Source organism: Micropterus dolomieu, linkage group LG20 (genome assembly GCF_021292245.1).
Source record: "Micropterus dolomieu isolate WLL.071019.BEF.003 ecotype Adirondacks linkage group LG20, ASM2129224v1, whole genome shotgun sequence".
Lineage (NCBI taxonomy): Eukaryota > Metazoa > Chordata > Actinopteri > Centrarchiformes > Centrarchidae > Micropterus > Micropterus dolomieu.
In genome coordinates this window covers 14,116,358-14,132,523 of record NC_060169.1, presented here as the reverse complement: position 1 = coordinate 14,132,523, position 16,166 = coordinate 14,116,358, and the positions used below count along the sequence as shown (strand labels likewise).

General features: G+C 38.2%; 1 protein-coding gene across 4 annotated transcripts in view; it reads left to right on the top strand.

Moving 5' to 3' along the window:
- rasa3 (RAS p21 protein activator 3) overlaps positions 1-16,166 on the top strand; it is a 50,752-nt gene that overhangs the window by 29,314 nt on the left and 5,272 nt on the right. For all 4 annotated transcript variants that reach the window (XM_046032060.1, XM_046032062.1, XM_046032061.1 and 1 more), the window contains exons 6-19: positions 5,248-5,328; positions 5,446-5,518; positions 8,810-8,883; positions 8,976-9,080; positions 9,507-9,663; positions 9,759-9,907; positions 10,191-10,305; positions 10,458-10,532; positions 10,617-10,740; positions 11,388-11,494; positions 11,745-11,822; positions 11,978-12,055; positions 12,308-12,381; positions 15,353-15,459. In XM_046032060.1, the coding sequence (XP_045888016.1) occupies positions 5,248-5,328; positions 5,446-5,518; positions 8,810-8,883; positions 8,976-9,080; positions 9,507-9,663; positions 9,759-9,907; positions 10,191-10,305; positions 10,458-10,532; positions 10,617-10,740; positions 11,388-11,494; positions 11,745-11,822; positions 11,978-12,055; positions 12,308-12,381; positions 15,353-15,459 (1,397 nt within the window). The remainder of the gene's footprint in view (positions 1-5,247; positions 5,329-5,445; positions 5,519-8,809; positions 8,884-8,975; positions 9,081-9,506; positions 9,664-9,758; positions 9,908-10,190; positions 10,306-10,457; positions 10,533-10,616; positions 10,741-11,387; positions 11,495-11,744; positions 11,823-11,977; positions 12,056-12,307; positions 12,382-15,352; positions 15,460-16,166) is intronic.

The following is a 16,166-nucleotide window of genomic DNA, read 5'->3' as shown; positions in this document are numbered from 1 at the left end:
CATGTGGTCACAAGTAGTCTACACCTTTCCACCTGTTTTTAATACAGTTTGCAGTTGTTTTACATAATGCGTGGGAGAAAACTTTGGGCTGTGTCGGAAATCCCTTTTTAGTTAACTCATTCACCACTTCCTAGTGAGCAGTAAATTTAGATTTCGGATACTTTACTTGTCATCATCATTGTGCGTCATCACTTGCGGCTGTTGAGTCACGCAACTGGAATTTTGAAGGGCACCACAATAGAATGGATACATTTACCCCATGCAAATTGCTTCTCCCTAGTTCCAAGGTGCATGGCTTGTTGCATGGAAACAGCTGTGTGAATGGATACGTTGTGGATGTGGAAGCCATGAACTCATAAATCTGCTCTCAATACTTTGTTTCTGTGTGTTGTTGTGTGTGTAAAATGTGATTGTATGTGCGTGTGATGTGTGAACTTCAGTGTTTGCAGTGGGGATCAACTGATATGCTTATAGATGGATTATTCTGTGCTTGAATGTGTGTGTGCTTGTTTGCTCTCCAGCTCTTCTTCTGTAACATGCAGCAGTAAAGTCTGATGATGAGCCAGCATGGCTCCATTCCCAGAGCACACTGTGGGTAAGGAGCTTAGAGCAGGAGGTCATCTAGTCAGATTTCTCTAGAAAGACACGTGCATGAGGGAGACGGAGAGAGAGCTGCATTCATTCAGCTCTACGCATCAAACTAATTGAAAGAAAGCACATTATTTCACTTAAAGGGATTTTGTGAGAAATGTTCTTAAATAAACTGACATGAAGTGTGACAGCAACAAAAAAGTACAAAAATGAAAACACATATTGCTACTTTTTACCAATACTCCACAACAGAGGGAAATACTGTACCTTTTACTTTGAAGATGAAGATTTTACCAGTAAATAAATTGATCATCTCATAAAATATGATGCAGTGTTGTAGATCAAACCACCCATCTGTATATAAAGTTCAAATCAGCACTACTTCCAACAACTACAATTGTAAAATACAGCTTACACATTAATGCATCATTAATAGTAACCCAATAACATAGTGTGTAATAATATAACACTCTCTGTGGTCAGTTTTTGAATAATAATTACACTTTTAATACTGTAAGTGCATATTTCTACCAATACTTTTACTTAAAGAATCATTTTTACTTACAAGAGGACTCCGCTGATTTAGCATTTCACTCCTATAATATTGTCAGACCCTCAATGGACAGTTTAAAATAAAAAGTATCAAAATCAATGCAGCAAAACTACAGAAATTGTCTTTTTTATTCCACACGTTCTTGTTCCTTGTCAAAACCCAGCACCTACATTATCAATAATGCAACTCCACTGCCAACAGTTCAACTAATGTAGCCTCTAGCAGCTAGCCTCAAGCAGAGATGAGGACACAGGTCTGGTAAGCGCTCTTCTTTCTAACTTCACACCCCCAGCTTTTTGAAAATGTTTAATCTTGTAGTCTTCAGTCCCAACTGATGCTGACATCACTTGAGGCAATTTATCAGATATCACACAGCTTCCCCTGGAGCCACAAACAGATTTTTTTAACGTATGCTGTACTCCGCAACAGCGGTAATACTTCTTCACTGGAAAATGCTCACAGACAGAAATGTAGTTGGCTGTGCCATGACCATAAGTGACATCTGAGGACAGGAAGCATGTCATAGCCAAACACATTGTTGGAAGTTACTCAAGTCCCTGTTCTCATTTAATTTAATATTTCATCTCACTTACTTGGCATAGTGCACCCATCAATGACACGGACTCATAATCACATCCGCTTTTTTGTATGCGCAGTTGTGGCACTATGATGTAATTCTTTTCCCTCTTAATTGTGAATGAGTGAAATAGTTTTTGACAGGAAAACGTGGGCGCAGAAAAGAGGCACATTAACCTAATATGAGTAACGTCGACTAAAACAAATAAGTCTGCTTCACCACCACTGTCTGGCACGTCAGAGCTCACAGCGGTGATGAGAGAGAGAGAGAGAGAGGCGGCTGGATTGTAGGCCAAGCAGGGGTTATATAAACAAGCTTATTGGATAGGAAGTGCTCTGGCATTAGTGATGCTTAACCCAGCCCACTCCTTATTCCCTTTCAAGAACCTGTGTGTATGTGTGTCAGCAGGATGGTGCAAGCTGTTGCATGCGTGTGCCACATCAGTTGTGGGCAGTGCTGTGATTTGCTGTGTAATCTATCATGCAGTGTGAGTAGTGGTGCATCACCGTGACACACAGGAAGTGATACGTCCTACTGGGTGTCTTGTCCTGTTTGGGTGTTAATCCCTTCACAGCATGATGTCATCAGACAGCCGTGACACAGGAACAGAGAGAGAGAGAGAGAGGGAGAGAGAGAGAGAGATAGATAAATACTACTTTTATCTCTTTTCTGTTTTACAGTGGTGAAACCAATTCTAAGCTTCTGCTCCCCAAACAACACTGACATACTTTCTTTAAAAATGATGGTTTTTATATCAGATGTCAATATGAACCTGTCACCCGTCAATATGGACCTGAACTCACTTTCATGCAACATTGACAAGATATTTTCATATGTATGTTATTGCCATTATCTGTGACATAATGTTGATTGAGTACTGAGTATACTAGAACCTTATGTTTTCTTTTTGATTTGAATTGATATCTTTATTTTGAACATGAAAATAAAAAAAAATCAATTAAACAAAAAATAGTGGTAAAAAACAAATGAACAACAAAGAAAAACTCTATTCTTATTCTAAAAACCTCTATTTACATGTGCAAAAAGGAGTAGGAAGAAGTAAAACTTATGTACTCCTACCCCTTTATACCTTTACTACCATATTTAAGGAAATAACTCTATATAGATAATAAATCTATAATCAATGAAAATATATATTCAAAAGTTCTATTCACATACAGATATTGTATGTATACTTTGTACTGCACATACAGTTAAAAGCATAAGTACAATATAGTGTGGGGAATGAATAATGAAGTAAGAAAAACTCTATTTAAGGTGCCATAAATTGTTGAAACAAAATGTCTGCTTGTACTCATGTTTGTGTATAAAAGAGCAAACACTTAAAATTACCTCACATAATTGTGTACATAATTTTTTCAGACTGGTTTCCAGACTGGTTGCACTGTCTTGGCATGACAAGACTGTTTCATTGTATGCCATAATAATAATAATAATAATAACGTTAAATTAAATTGAACATAAATTATACAAATTGTATGTTTTAGTACATATTAGTTTAATAGTTAAATTTTTTAAATAGTTATAGTTTTTCCTCTATATGGCTGTGTATAAATCTTTACATACATGAATGTATGCGATGTGATTTGGAAAATGGAATTTCTGCAGAACTTGAAAGAAAATTTTTATTTCATTCTGCTGTTTTCTTGTCCTACTCTGGACCCACATTTGATTATAAATCCTGTCTATGCTTTGTTTTCTATTCCTATTTCTCTCATATACTCTGGTCTGTCCATTTTCCTCAAGATGTGCTCTCTTCAGCATCTTATTTTATTTCCCCCTAGCTTCTCTCAAGTGGCCTATGGCGTGTATGTTGTTGCTAGATCACACAAGTATTTACAATTGGCACAACTCTTTGCCAACAGCTCAAATGGAATTACTTCCCCCCATCTCTTTTCATCTGCCCCGTTCTCTGCGTCTGCCCTTCTTACATACAGACACACCTAACATTGACACCACGGGCCATTTTCACATGCTGAGAAAACTCTCAGAGAGCTCTTAACTTGGTCCAAATTTCATTGGCAAGGACTCCCAGCATAGGAGTGAGCTACAGTAGAAATGGACCAGATGTTTTATGTTAGTGTAAAGGGGGCAGTGGACTGGATTGCTTGATATGATGCTCTCTTTAGATATTGTCTAACATCTTTCACCCAAACACTTATATAGATCATTAGTAACTACAATATTGCACATAGTTTTTATTATTCTTTTAAATTGGTATATCTTGTATATTTCATATTTTTATATTTGTATAGGTTTATTGTTGTGCACCACGTCACCAAAGTAAATTTGGGGGTTCATGTGCATTACTTAAAATAAAAGTTTATTTTTAATAAATGCTTTTACAGTTCTGATGAACAAGAGATTTTTTTTTTCATATCTGAAAAACAGGCAGTTCATTTCTACAGATGACCTGGAAATTTGTAGATGCTAATTGTTTTTGGATTCGTTTTGTATCTGGTAAAGCATAGCAGGAAAAGCACATTTGTAATAAACAACATTAATCATGGATGCATTCCATTTAGGTGTGCAAGTTTCAGAGCATTGGTATTACGTGTGCTTTGCTTACTGGGACACTTAATGGAGCAGCGTCATCATTAATGTTATTAATTACACCTGTGCTTTTCCAGCAGTCAGAACTGCTGCTGTGAAAAGGAACTAATGGATAGCAGCGACATGTTTCTTGTATCCACACAAAAGCATCTCATCCGCACCTCTAGCATGGATGTTTTATGTTATTTCTTTCTTTATTTAGTCACTTCAGAGCTGAGACTTACTTCCAACAAGAAATGTTGAAGTGATGTTAAAGTTGCATTAAGGCATTTTTTACCATTAGGGAGCAGAAATCCTCCAAAACTAACAGAATCACAACTGCAGAATTATCATCACGGTGAAGTTGTATTTCTGATCACCTGTTAATCTTTACTTTGGTCTCCACCAACTTCGGTGGAGAATATCTTTCTTAAGTTGCTAGATGCTCACATTTCTTATTTCCTGTCTCATGCTGGGCAGGTAGCATAGACTCAGCTTATCCTCTTGTATACTGGAAATAGCGTTATATTGTTTTAGACTGTTTAGGAGGAGAGCCGTGAGACTCATACCGTCTCTGTGTGTGGGAGTGTGGGATTGGGTGTCTATTCTCAGTGGTCTTAGCAGTGGTGGTGACCCATTAGTCATTTGATTATGTGATAATATAGAGCTTTAAAGAGCTTCAGTAGTCCTCTGAGAGAAAATTGTTTTGTGCTGCCATTTAGCATTCGGAGACCTTTTTTTCGTATATTAGGTTTTGAAATTGTTTTTTTATCCTTCAACTTTTAATACTATGATCCCTGACATTTGGGCGATAAGGGGAGGCAGTCAGAGTAAGGCATTGGATAAGATCACACAGGGCTAATGGTGCATTAAAATTAGCACTACGTTAATGTGTTACAGGTGTGTGCGTGTGTAAGTCTATGCTAGTGCAGCAGTGTGCATATTCATTAATGGTTTGTGTATGTTTCTACAGAGTGCTGGAGTGCCAAGGTCTTCCAATCGTCAACGGCCAATGTGATCCTTACGCTGCTGTCTCCTTACTAGGTCCTTCAAGGTCAGATCTCTCACTATTAGACTATTTACTAATCACCATACACAACTCTGTTTATCACATGTTTAACTTTGAATAGATGTGTTTTTTAATCTCCTTCTGCATGTCTGCTTCTAATAGGTCAGAGGCCAAGAAGACCAAGGTGAAGAGGAAAACCAACAATCCACAGTTTGATGAGGTTTTCTATTTTGAGGTAAATATTTCTGTGTGTGATTTGTTTTACATTAACTTGTCTGTCATTGTAAAGATGTGTTTTCATGTTGGGTGTCAGTCAACGCCAGAGAGATAGTGGGGGTTCATAAATACAGTACATGGCCAAAAGTATGCGGACACCTGAACAGTATAATCATACCTAGTTGTTGATTTATTCCAAAACTAGCGCATTATTATCCTGGTATAACAGCCTATACACTTTTGGCACCTGGATGGAGGGATTTGCTCCCATCAGCCACAAGAGCATTAGTTAGGTTGATCACAGATGTTTGGGCTATGAGGCCTGGCTCGCAAATCTGCATTGTAGTACATCAAGGTGTTTGGTGGGAAGGATGTCTATGCAGGACAATCAAGTTCCTCCTCAGTGAGAAAAAACATTTCTCTAAAGGTACAATGTGTAAGATTTGACGATAACTTATTTTAAAACATCCATATAATTAACTAACCTTATCAACAGAATGTGAAGACGTAACCATTCTGACGTCATGTCAAAGACGTCTATGTAATTTGTTGCAGAGATATCTACTGAAATTAGCATGCTAACCTGCTAGCTCTGGCTCATCCTGAGTAATACCAATTGTGCCTCAAGAGACAAAAATGAGTCACTGTAGCATCTAGTCTGCCCCAAGGGGTTGTCATAATAGGTCTGGCTATGTGAGACTTGAATTTGAAGGTAACATACAGGCCCTGGTTAGTGTCACAGAAACAAAGATGGCAAAGAAAAGAAGCGACATAAAAAGAAGCAAAACTAAAGTAAATATTGCCGTGGCTTTCCACTGCTGGAGACAGCTCTTGGCGAGTAAGAGATGTGGTTTCTTTTAGACTGGTAAGTAACATCTAACTTGAGGTATTTAGAGAAGCATATTTTTAGTGCAACTAAACACTCCAAATGGCGTCAATAAATGATTTGGATGTGGCCGTTTTCTTGCTACTATGTTCTTGCCAAAACTGAGCAAAGCTATAACATAAACTATAGACTGATTCCCCAAATCTAGGTTTTAAGATAGCAGTGTTGTTTTGACCAGCTCTCAGATTTTCAGCAGTATGGTCAAAGTTTGTGTATTTTTGCCCTGCTGCTAATTATTAGTAGTTTTTTGTTACTTTAAATTAAGATTCTATGGACCTAGTAATAGACCAACTCAAAAAATGTAGATCACTTTGTCATATTGTAACCGCTTAGCATTACTTGTATGAGATGAGGCAAGATAGGCAGTTTCAAAAGTTGCAATACATTTTTGAGGACATTACAAGGTTTATTACACATGTCCAACTGTATACAGTCTTGAACAGTGTTGTTGCTTTCCCTAAACTGTTGCCACAAAGTTGTAGGCACACTGTTTAAAATCCTTGTCATTGTACTTTATAGCATTAGCATTTTCCTTAATTGGACAGTAGTGTCCACATACATTTGGCTATGTTTCTGATCACAGAGTTTTTTGTTAGGACATTTTAAAATTGTTAAATAAATAATTTGTGTATATTTTTTTTTGTGTAAGTATCTTACACACAGGTGAGAGTGTGGTCAGACTGGGCTTGATTGTCATCTCTCTGACTATAATATTGTTTTTGATGCACCTGTTTGGGAGGGTGAAGTTACACCATCTTTCTTATTGGTTTCTGAGATTTTGTAACAATGTAATTCCAGCACAGCTCCACCCAACTTTAACCTTAGCAGAGGTCTAATTAAACAGAATATGTGGAAACGCCTCTGTGGATGTACAGGGCCTTTAATAACAGACGTAGAACCAAAGTGACTAATATAACTATAAAGACTCTGATTTCTTCTGAATGTAATTATATCTACTGCTTCTATTTTTTCCCATGTTGTGAGTTTGGGATTATAAAGTTATATATGTAATCTGAGTGGTTTTGAGAAATTAAGGCTCAAAGTTATATACCAAAACTGGTTCCAGGTAGGTTCAAGATATTTTTAAGAACAGATGTTTACCTTCTTATACTGAGAGCTTTCTCGTTTTAAAAAAGTAGTCAGTTTATTCTTACTTTGTTTTAATGCACTCATATAATGTATTCATTACCAAATGGAGTTTAGTAAGATATTTGGTCATATTTAAAATTTGGGGACCATATTATTTGGTCATATTAAAGATTTTCATTGACAAACATTGACAATATAATTTAGTTTAACATAAAACCATAAACAAAATTAAAGATGTTTCTCTGTTGGATTCTGCTGATGCTTTCTCTGCGTGACATTATGTATGTGCTGTGTAATTAACATCAACTAGCTAGCTGTCTAGCACTAATAGCACTAGCTTATTGTTACAGTCAGTCCAGTTATCACCAGTTTTTTGTGTAACTGTTATGCAGAAATTAACAGAACCAACTGGAAACACTGTGTAATTGTTTGCTGTATATTCTGTTTGTCTGACTAGATAATTTTTTGTACACACACGCTCACAAACTCACTTTCATACCATTACTTTTGTAACTGTTGAGATTCATGTGTTGAAAGTTCAGAAAAATTACTGTTTATTTAATTTATTTATAGTCATGAGTTTATATTTATAGATACTTTCACACACATACACACACAAACTCCCTTTCACACTGCCCCCATTAACCCTCGCTCACCAGCAGCACTGCTCTAACATTTTTGTGTCGCTCCTCCCACTGGCCTTCGCCGCTGCAGCACTAGATGACAGCAGGACAAGAGTATGATTGATTCGCACAAACTACCAAACAATCTGGCCCATTGATTTCTATCCGACAAGACCATCTCATTTATTCCCCACCACCACATGAGCAGGACCCTGTGGTGCTTTCGGTCTGCAGCCCCCCTCTGAGTCACGAACAGATCCACATGCAAACATGCAAACACAGGCTATCTGTCATGTTTCTGTCAGATGGTTGTCCTTTTATATTGTTTAGAATTTTATTTTCTTATTGCTTCAAACTTACTTGGACCCTGCTATATTCTGGTCTCTGTTAGCGCCCATCTGGATCCAAAGCTGCCAAATAGTGAGCTTAGAGTTTTTTAATGTGCAATGGAACAAAATTAGTTTTTCCACACTATATGCTTTGCAATGTAATAGTGAAGGCTCTGAGTGAAGTCTCAATTAGAGGTGCTACTTACAATTATTTTCATTATTTATTAATCTGCTGATTATTTTCTCGATAAATTGCTTGTTTTATTGGAGCAACAGTCTGTGTTTGCTGTTTTTCAGGGTGTAGATGATGATGCAACTTACCAGGAGGAAAAAACAACGTCCACATTGTGTTTGCTAAATATTTACTCTGTCTCCACTTCCAGGTGACACGGCCATTAAGCTACACAAAGCGGCACTTTGATGTTGAAGAGGAGGATGTTGACAAGCTGGCCCTGAGGTGAGCCAGTGGTTGTCTTAGTATCAGTGCTCAACCTCTAACGTTTAAAAGCTTCTCACATTTTTGAACTCTGGCCTTTGGTTTGTGTTCAGGGTGGATCTGTGGAACGCCAGCAACCTGAAGTTCGGGGACGAGTTCCTGGGAGGTGTGCGTGTTCCTCTTCGGGTCTTGGGTCAGGCTGGGGTCCACGACGCATGGTTAGAGGAACATCACTCACACATCACATCATCTTGGGTCTGTTTTAGGGTTTTTCCACTGAATTAGTACACAGAGCAATGTTAGCATTCATTTGGAGTCATGTTTGTGGCCACCCCAGGTATGTAAGTCCAATATTCATCTGTTTTTACCTCTGTTTTTGGTGTCCACCAACTCCTGAAATATCTGGCTCTTTAGCTGCTAAATGCTCCACTATGTTCTCCAGCTAGTCTCTAACTGTGCCTGCCTGCTGTTTGTTGCTGAGCAGGTAGTGAATGGTGGGTTTTTAGAGCTTTCACATTGAAAATAGCTGCCTGAAATGAGGTTTACATTTAGACAGTTGTCACGCATCATCCCTTCAGGTTTCATTAAAATTCAGTCAGTGAGAAGATCTGATTTAAGATCTTATATACTTTTTTCTTGTTCAGGTACTTTCTCCAGCCTAGAGAGAATGGAGGGAAGTCAGTGAAAGTAGAAGAGCTCGGCTCTCTGCGTCTGAACATCGTTTACACCGAAGACCACGTCTTCCCCTCCGAACACTACACTCCCCTCAGAGATCTACTGTTGCACTCTGCTAACGTAGGGGTATGTGTATATGAATGTGTCTCTGATCTTGACCAGCATCTCACACGGTTAACTGCTGTTTGATTGCTACATGTTTACTCTTCTCTACTCTTCAGCCTGTGTCGGCGTCCACGGCTCACATCCTGGGGGAGGTATGTCGCGAGAAACAAGAAGCCGCCATTCCCCTCGTGCGCCTGTTTCTCCACTACGGCAAGATTGTGCCTTTCATCAGTGCCATCGCTCATGCTGAAGTCAACCGCACGCAGTGAGTGTCTTGTCGCATCTTTACCCTTGGAATAACACCTGAAACCACAGTTCGACAACTAATAATTCACTTCCCATTTTGTGGGCATTCTATAAAGTGTATTTATCACAGCGCATCAGATGTTGGAGGATTTCCATATTTAGAAAATAATTTTGTTGTGTCTTTGTTAGATATATACTGTAGCGTTATTAGCTTTGTTAGCAATAATATGAGTACATTTGAATGTTGTATTTTGGGTTTTTTTAATTTGTACAAAAAAAAACTCATCCTCCTCTCTGTGTAGGGATCCTAACACCATTTTCCGGGGAAACTCACTGACTTCCAAGTGCATTGATGAGACCATGAAGTTGGCCGGGATGCACTATCTGCAAGTCACACTCAAACCCATCATAGATGAGGTATGGCATATGATACTTCCATGCTTGTTTTCCTTTATTCAGAGTATTTGTCACTTTGTTTTACCAGATATCAGACTTGATTCATGTCACATGTCTCTGTTGCTAAATCCGTTAATAATGGCTATTTGTATACTTTTAAAATATTGTCACAGATCTGCACAGAACACAAACCCTGTGAAATCGACCCGGTCAAGCTCAAAGAGTCTGAGAACCTGGACACGAACAGGGTACAGAGATGAGTGTGTTTGTTTGTGTATTTGTATTTGTGTGTGGTCACTGTGTCATCTGACATATGTGCCCTCCCCCCTCAGGAAAACCTTCGTCAGTATGTAGACCGTATCTTCACTGTCATCACCACTTCTGGCGTTCGCTGTCCCACCGTCATGTGTGATATTTTCTTCTCTTTGAGAGAGTCTGCTGCCACCCGGTTCCAAGGTAACTCACCTCCTGAATTACTTATAAGAGATGGAAGAAAGAAAGCAAGCAGCTAATAGGGAAGAGGAAATAGACAGTAAAGAACATCATGCGCAAAAAAAGGACACTTTCTTCTTTTTGTGTTCTGCTATGTTTGTCAAACCTGAAAACACTTAAGCCTCACTCATTAAGGGTATGTGTGGATTTTGCACACCCATGGTCATATACTGCACTACACCCTGATGGCCGCCACTGGCACTGCACTAACAGGAGAACAAGCTGTTATACATGATTAAAAATGGATAGTGGGTTAGTTTTAAATCTGTGTCATGCCAAATATCTGGACCATCCCACATGGATTTACAAAACATCTAATAATGTAGTAATATATTTATTTTATATATATAACAACAAAATAACAAAAAATCCAACTGTACAGCAAAAAAACTGCTACAAAGCAAGCCTACAGTTTATCTAAATACAAATACAAAGCCTTAAGCAGTTCCTATTTAAAAGGGCAATATAAAACAGAACAAAACACATTTTCTATATTATTCAGAAAGCATATTAAACACACTGACACTATATCCAATGTCTTGCATGTAATTTAAGCAAATAAATTGAAAGCAATTGTGTGTGATGAATCCCTGTTTTTTTCTGCTCTCTAGTTGACCAAGATGTCCGATACACCGCAGTAAGCAGTTTCATTTTCCTGCGTTTCTTTGCTCCAGCCATTCTCTCCCCCAACTTGTTCCATCTACGGCCACACCATCCAGTGAGTCTAATTTTTAGAACAAACACACACATGCAATCTATATATATATTTACACACCTCAGACCTCAGACACAGTAACTTTCCATTATAATCACATGATTTTCCTCAGCAGAGTTTGTTTAGTTGTTCGTAAATGTATAATAATTTGTTTATATGGCCCAACCGTGTGTTTAACATTACTTTAACAGTGCTTATAAGATGTGGTCAAGTGGGATAGCTGATTTGATTTCATGTCTCTTTGTCTCCCTAGGATCCCGCCACCTCTCGAACCCTCACCCTCATCTCAAAGACGATACAGACCCTGGGAAGTCTTGCCAAGTCGAAATCTGTGAGTTTCTCTGATTAAAGTGTATTTTTCTATTTTCATTCCTTTTACTAAACTAGATTTCATTTCTATTTCAGTGTAAAAAGTTTAATTCAAAACACAATTCGCTGATCTTTCTCACTGTCACATTTTCTTTCAAAACTTTTATTCATTTCCAGGCCAATTTCAAAGAGTCTTACATGGCTGCATTTTATGACTACTTCAATGAGCAGAAATATGCGGATGCTGTGAAGAATGTGAGTGTTCAACTTCTTGCTTTGTTAGTGCAATAAATCTCTGCCATTTTGTAGATCCGTGATCAAGTATCGTTTTTGTCTTGTATGTCAGATAAAGATAAACTAAATAAATTGGCAATGAAATGTGTTTTTAAGAGTGGAGACATTTGATGAGAACTGAAAAAGTAGAGTGGGTAGAGGGACATCAAAGCGTGGTTTTAGTTAACAAAAGTAATTATGTTGATATGTGACATCCTTTGCTTCCCTCAACAGTTCCTGGACCTGATCTCCACCTCTGGCAAATGGGATCAGAAAAGTATTGAAACACCAATCATGCTCAAAGAGGGGTGAGGAGCCAACTAATGGGTTAAACTGATATTCATGGATAGAAACCAAAATATGTGATATGAGATTAATTTAGAGAATTTATGGACTGGTAATTTGAGATTTTTATAATCATCTTGTGTACTGTGTCAGTCACGTTTTCCCTCCTAATGAAGCAGCTTCAATGTTTGTCTTTTTACCTTATTAGGGTTGTCTCTGCAGTTGTTCCTAGCTTTAGACAAGACAGTTGGGTTGACTACCAAGGCTGATCCATCCAGACTGAGAGAAATAACTTAACGGAATAATTTCTGGCGGGGAGTTGAGTAGATGAGAAGACTGATCCCACTCACTCAAAAGTAAATATGATGCTACAGTGAGCAGCTGGTTAGCATAACTAGAAACAAAGGGAAACAGCTATCCTGCCTCTGTACAAGGGTAACACAATCCGCCAACCAGAATCTCTAACACTCACTAATTAACATGTAATGTATTGGATACTTTGTTAAACTGAAGTATAAAGGTAGCGTTTTGCAAGGGGCTCTATGCCGGACTATTTCTTGGCTGGTTCAGAGGCAAATAGTCCAGCTCACTTCTGTTTCTGTGGGATTTAAACAAATGAGATATAACATGTTAATTAGTGACCTTGAGAGGTGCTGACAGACAGATTTTGTTACTGCTGGACAGAGCGGTTGCTTCATATTTATTATACAGACACAAGTATTATCAGTCTTCTATTTCCAACTCTCTCTCTGACAGAAAGTGTATTTCCAAAAATGTAGTCCTTTAAATTTAAAAAGTGGAGCTTAGCCTTGACATGGTTGACCCCTCATGGTCTGATTCATTTCCAAAGTGAACAGCAAAGATACACCTGAGGCTGTAAACTGAGGCTTTCTGACAACACAGTGGCCGTTGATATTTCTAGTGAGGCTTTAAAGTGGAGAAGAGTTTCCAGTTGACGGTAGTTGTGTCATCGCCTCGCTTATCAACATCCCCACCCTCTTTTGTTTCTGCTACCGGGCGTAGGAGTGTAAAACTCACTATAAAGAGGGTTGATGGGAAGGGTTCAAAAGGCACGAAGGGCAGGTAAGAGCTTCTCTATATAAAGGCTTTGCCCTTGTAACCCCCTGTGTGTGCACTTTAACCCACCCCCCCAAACCAAGCCAGCCATTTTCTCTCCCGCCAACATCATGCGCTACTATAGATGCTGCTGTACTTTACTTTATATCTATCCTACATATATATAAGCAACCTATCAAGCGACTGTTACACTGTATGATGGTTTTGAGTCCTTCTGCATTTACGTGGCAGTAGACTGATGCGTACAGTGCCTTTAATGGTATAAATTAAAGTGTTAACTTTTGAGTCTGCTTACCTACATGTAGGAGGCTTCACTAGTGCTGATAGCCCTTCTCGTTCCTCGCCATGCCAGACATGCTTGGTGTGACAGTGGCAGCAGGGGTTGGTTACTGTACAAACATTTCTGGGATCTCATATCTGCCCGCACCCTGAACCTTTACACCCTTTGTCCAGACTGTGACCATATCACCACTATACACATTAGACTTTCCAGCGTAGCTCCACGCGTTATGGCAGATGTGAAACCAGCACATTCTTGGCTCAGTAGTATGACAAGTCTTCCTGTGGGAACGTAGCAACTTTGGTGTTTATAACCCTGGTGCTTCATATTCTATGTATCCTATGGCCCTCACACTGTAAAACAAATACATTGTGCTGTTTATTCTCCCTTAAAGGACCATACCAGTGGTTTCACATGTTTTAGCCCATTACCAACACATCAGTGAAACATTTCCCAAAGCATGCATAAGTTTTTTTTGATTGATTTCAAGTTACGGGCTGGTCATATTTATTTTATTACAGTGTGAAAATGGATTTACAAAGATTGGAAACTTCCTTGAGATTGCTAATCCATCATAGTGGACTAGCATTTATTGATTTATTGGTTAATAAGTTAGAAGCTCAGAAGCTCTTGAGCAGAAAATCTGAATTTGAAAAGTAAGCAAATATGAACATCATTGCTAAACATTTAATGTAAATTTCTTGTAGGGCTGCAACTGACAATTATTTTCATTGTCGACTAATCTGTTGATTATTTTCTTAATCAATCAATGATCTTGAAATTCCAGTAGTGTCACACGTCCATCCAAGTTTCCCGGAGTCCAGTGTGACGTCTTCAAATGTGTTGTTGTGAACGACCAAAAGTCCAAAAATCTAAGAAATTCACTTTTCAGTGATATAAAACTCAGACAAGCAGCAAATCCTCACATTGGAGAAGCCCAAAGGAGACAATGTAATAAAAATGACCTAAACAAATAGCAGTTATTTTTCTGTTGAACAACTCACTGATTTATCGATATGTTTCGGCTCTAATTTCTTGCATTAAAAAAGTATCGTTGTTCAGCAGCCAACACTCAGAGGGGTCAGGACATGCTTGAACACACCAACAACAGTATTGCAAAATACTCCCTGTCCATGGTGTTACCACATGACATGATGATATAACCTTGATGTAAAAATAAACATGACATGAATTATTCATAGTCATGGATGAGCTATCTCAAGACTTGAGTGTCTGCAAGTTGATTTTTCATAATGTGCTGAAAGAAATTAATCTAAAATCTTGTGTTATGATTTGGCAAAAAGTCACTAGTGATTTATACACAATTTTTAGGTCATGGGGCAAAACATGCAATAATACGGGCACCTTTGATCAGCTGACCCATCTCCTTTTTGACTCATAGATGTTAGATCTATGAGTGCTGTACTGAAGTTTTTTTTACATGAATGAAATGGCGATTACCGGTAGTTTTATGTAAAGAAACTCATTAATACCCTTTTACATTTAGGTGCTGCACTATTTTAACACTTTAGATGTGTGTAAGGGATGCATAGTGCCAGAGAAATAAACATTTCTGTGAAACATGAGCTCATTTGTCAAGGTTTTCAGTGGAATATCTCTCACCCATTTGTCCTCAGATTTATGATCAAGAGAGCACAAGGGAGAAACCGGTTTGGAATGAAGAACTTTAAGAAGAGATGGTTTCGCCTCACCAACCACGAGTTTACCTACCACAAAACGAAAGGTGAGGTCAAGGGTTTCTCAGGATCTTCTTACGGTTGCATTGTTTCCTCATCTGTTTTAGGTCATCATGTGTGCTTATGTAAGAATCCGCAGGAGGGAGAGAATCTGCAGAATGTACATTTAGCCTGAACACATGTTCAACACATATGGTGGAGATTAAGTTACTGAGCAGGCAACACATTTTTTGCTACATCAAAACAAGCTCAGGCCAAAACATACACATGAGCTGTTTCTAAATTCCACACTACATACTGGACTAAATCAAATACACTCAAATTAGTCAGTATGCAGACCAAAATACATTTTAATTTTATAGCACAAAGGAAAGAGAGGAGCTGCTAACTGCTACTAAAACTGCATAAAAGATTGAAAACATTTCAGGGAGATCTTTAATTAGGTTGTAAATCTTTGGAAAATAATTAGCTTTTTTGAAATTTTATTGTCATTCTGAAGTTCTCAAATGTGAGACAAAGATACTGCATGAGATGAAAGGGACAGGTGCATGCCGGTGTTCTAAAAATACTGGAAATTCATTATTATAATATGTCCCACTAACCAACATGGACAGAGCCTCAAAATTCGTACTCAGACTGGAGTTGTAACTCAGTCAAATCGGAACACACAGACATTATACACATTTTAATGATGATAATCATCGTGAATAGACATCCATAAATCTGCATAAAAATCATACAATAAAGTCACTCT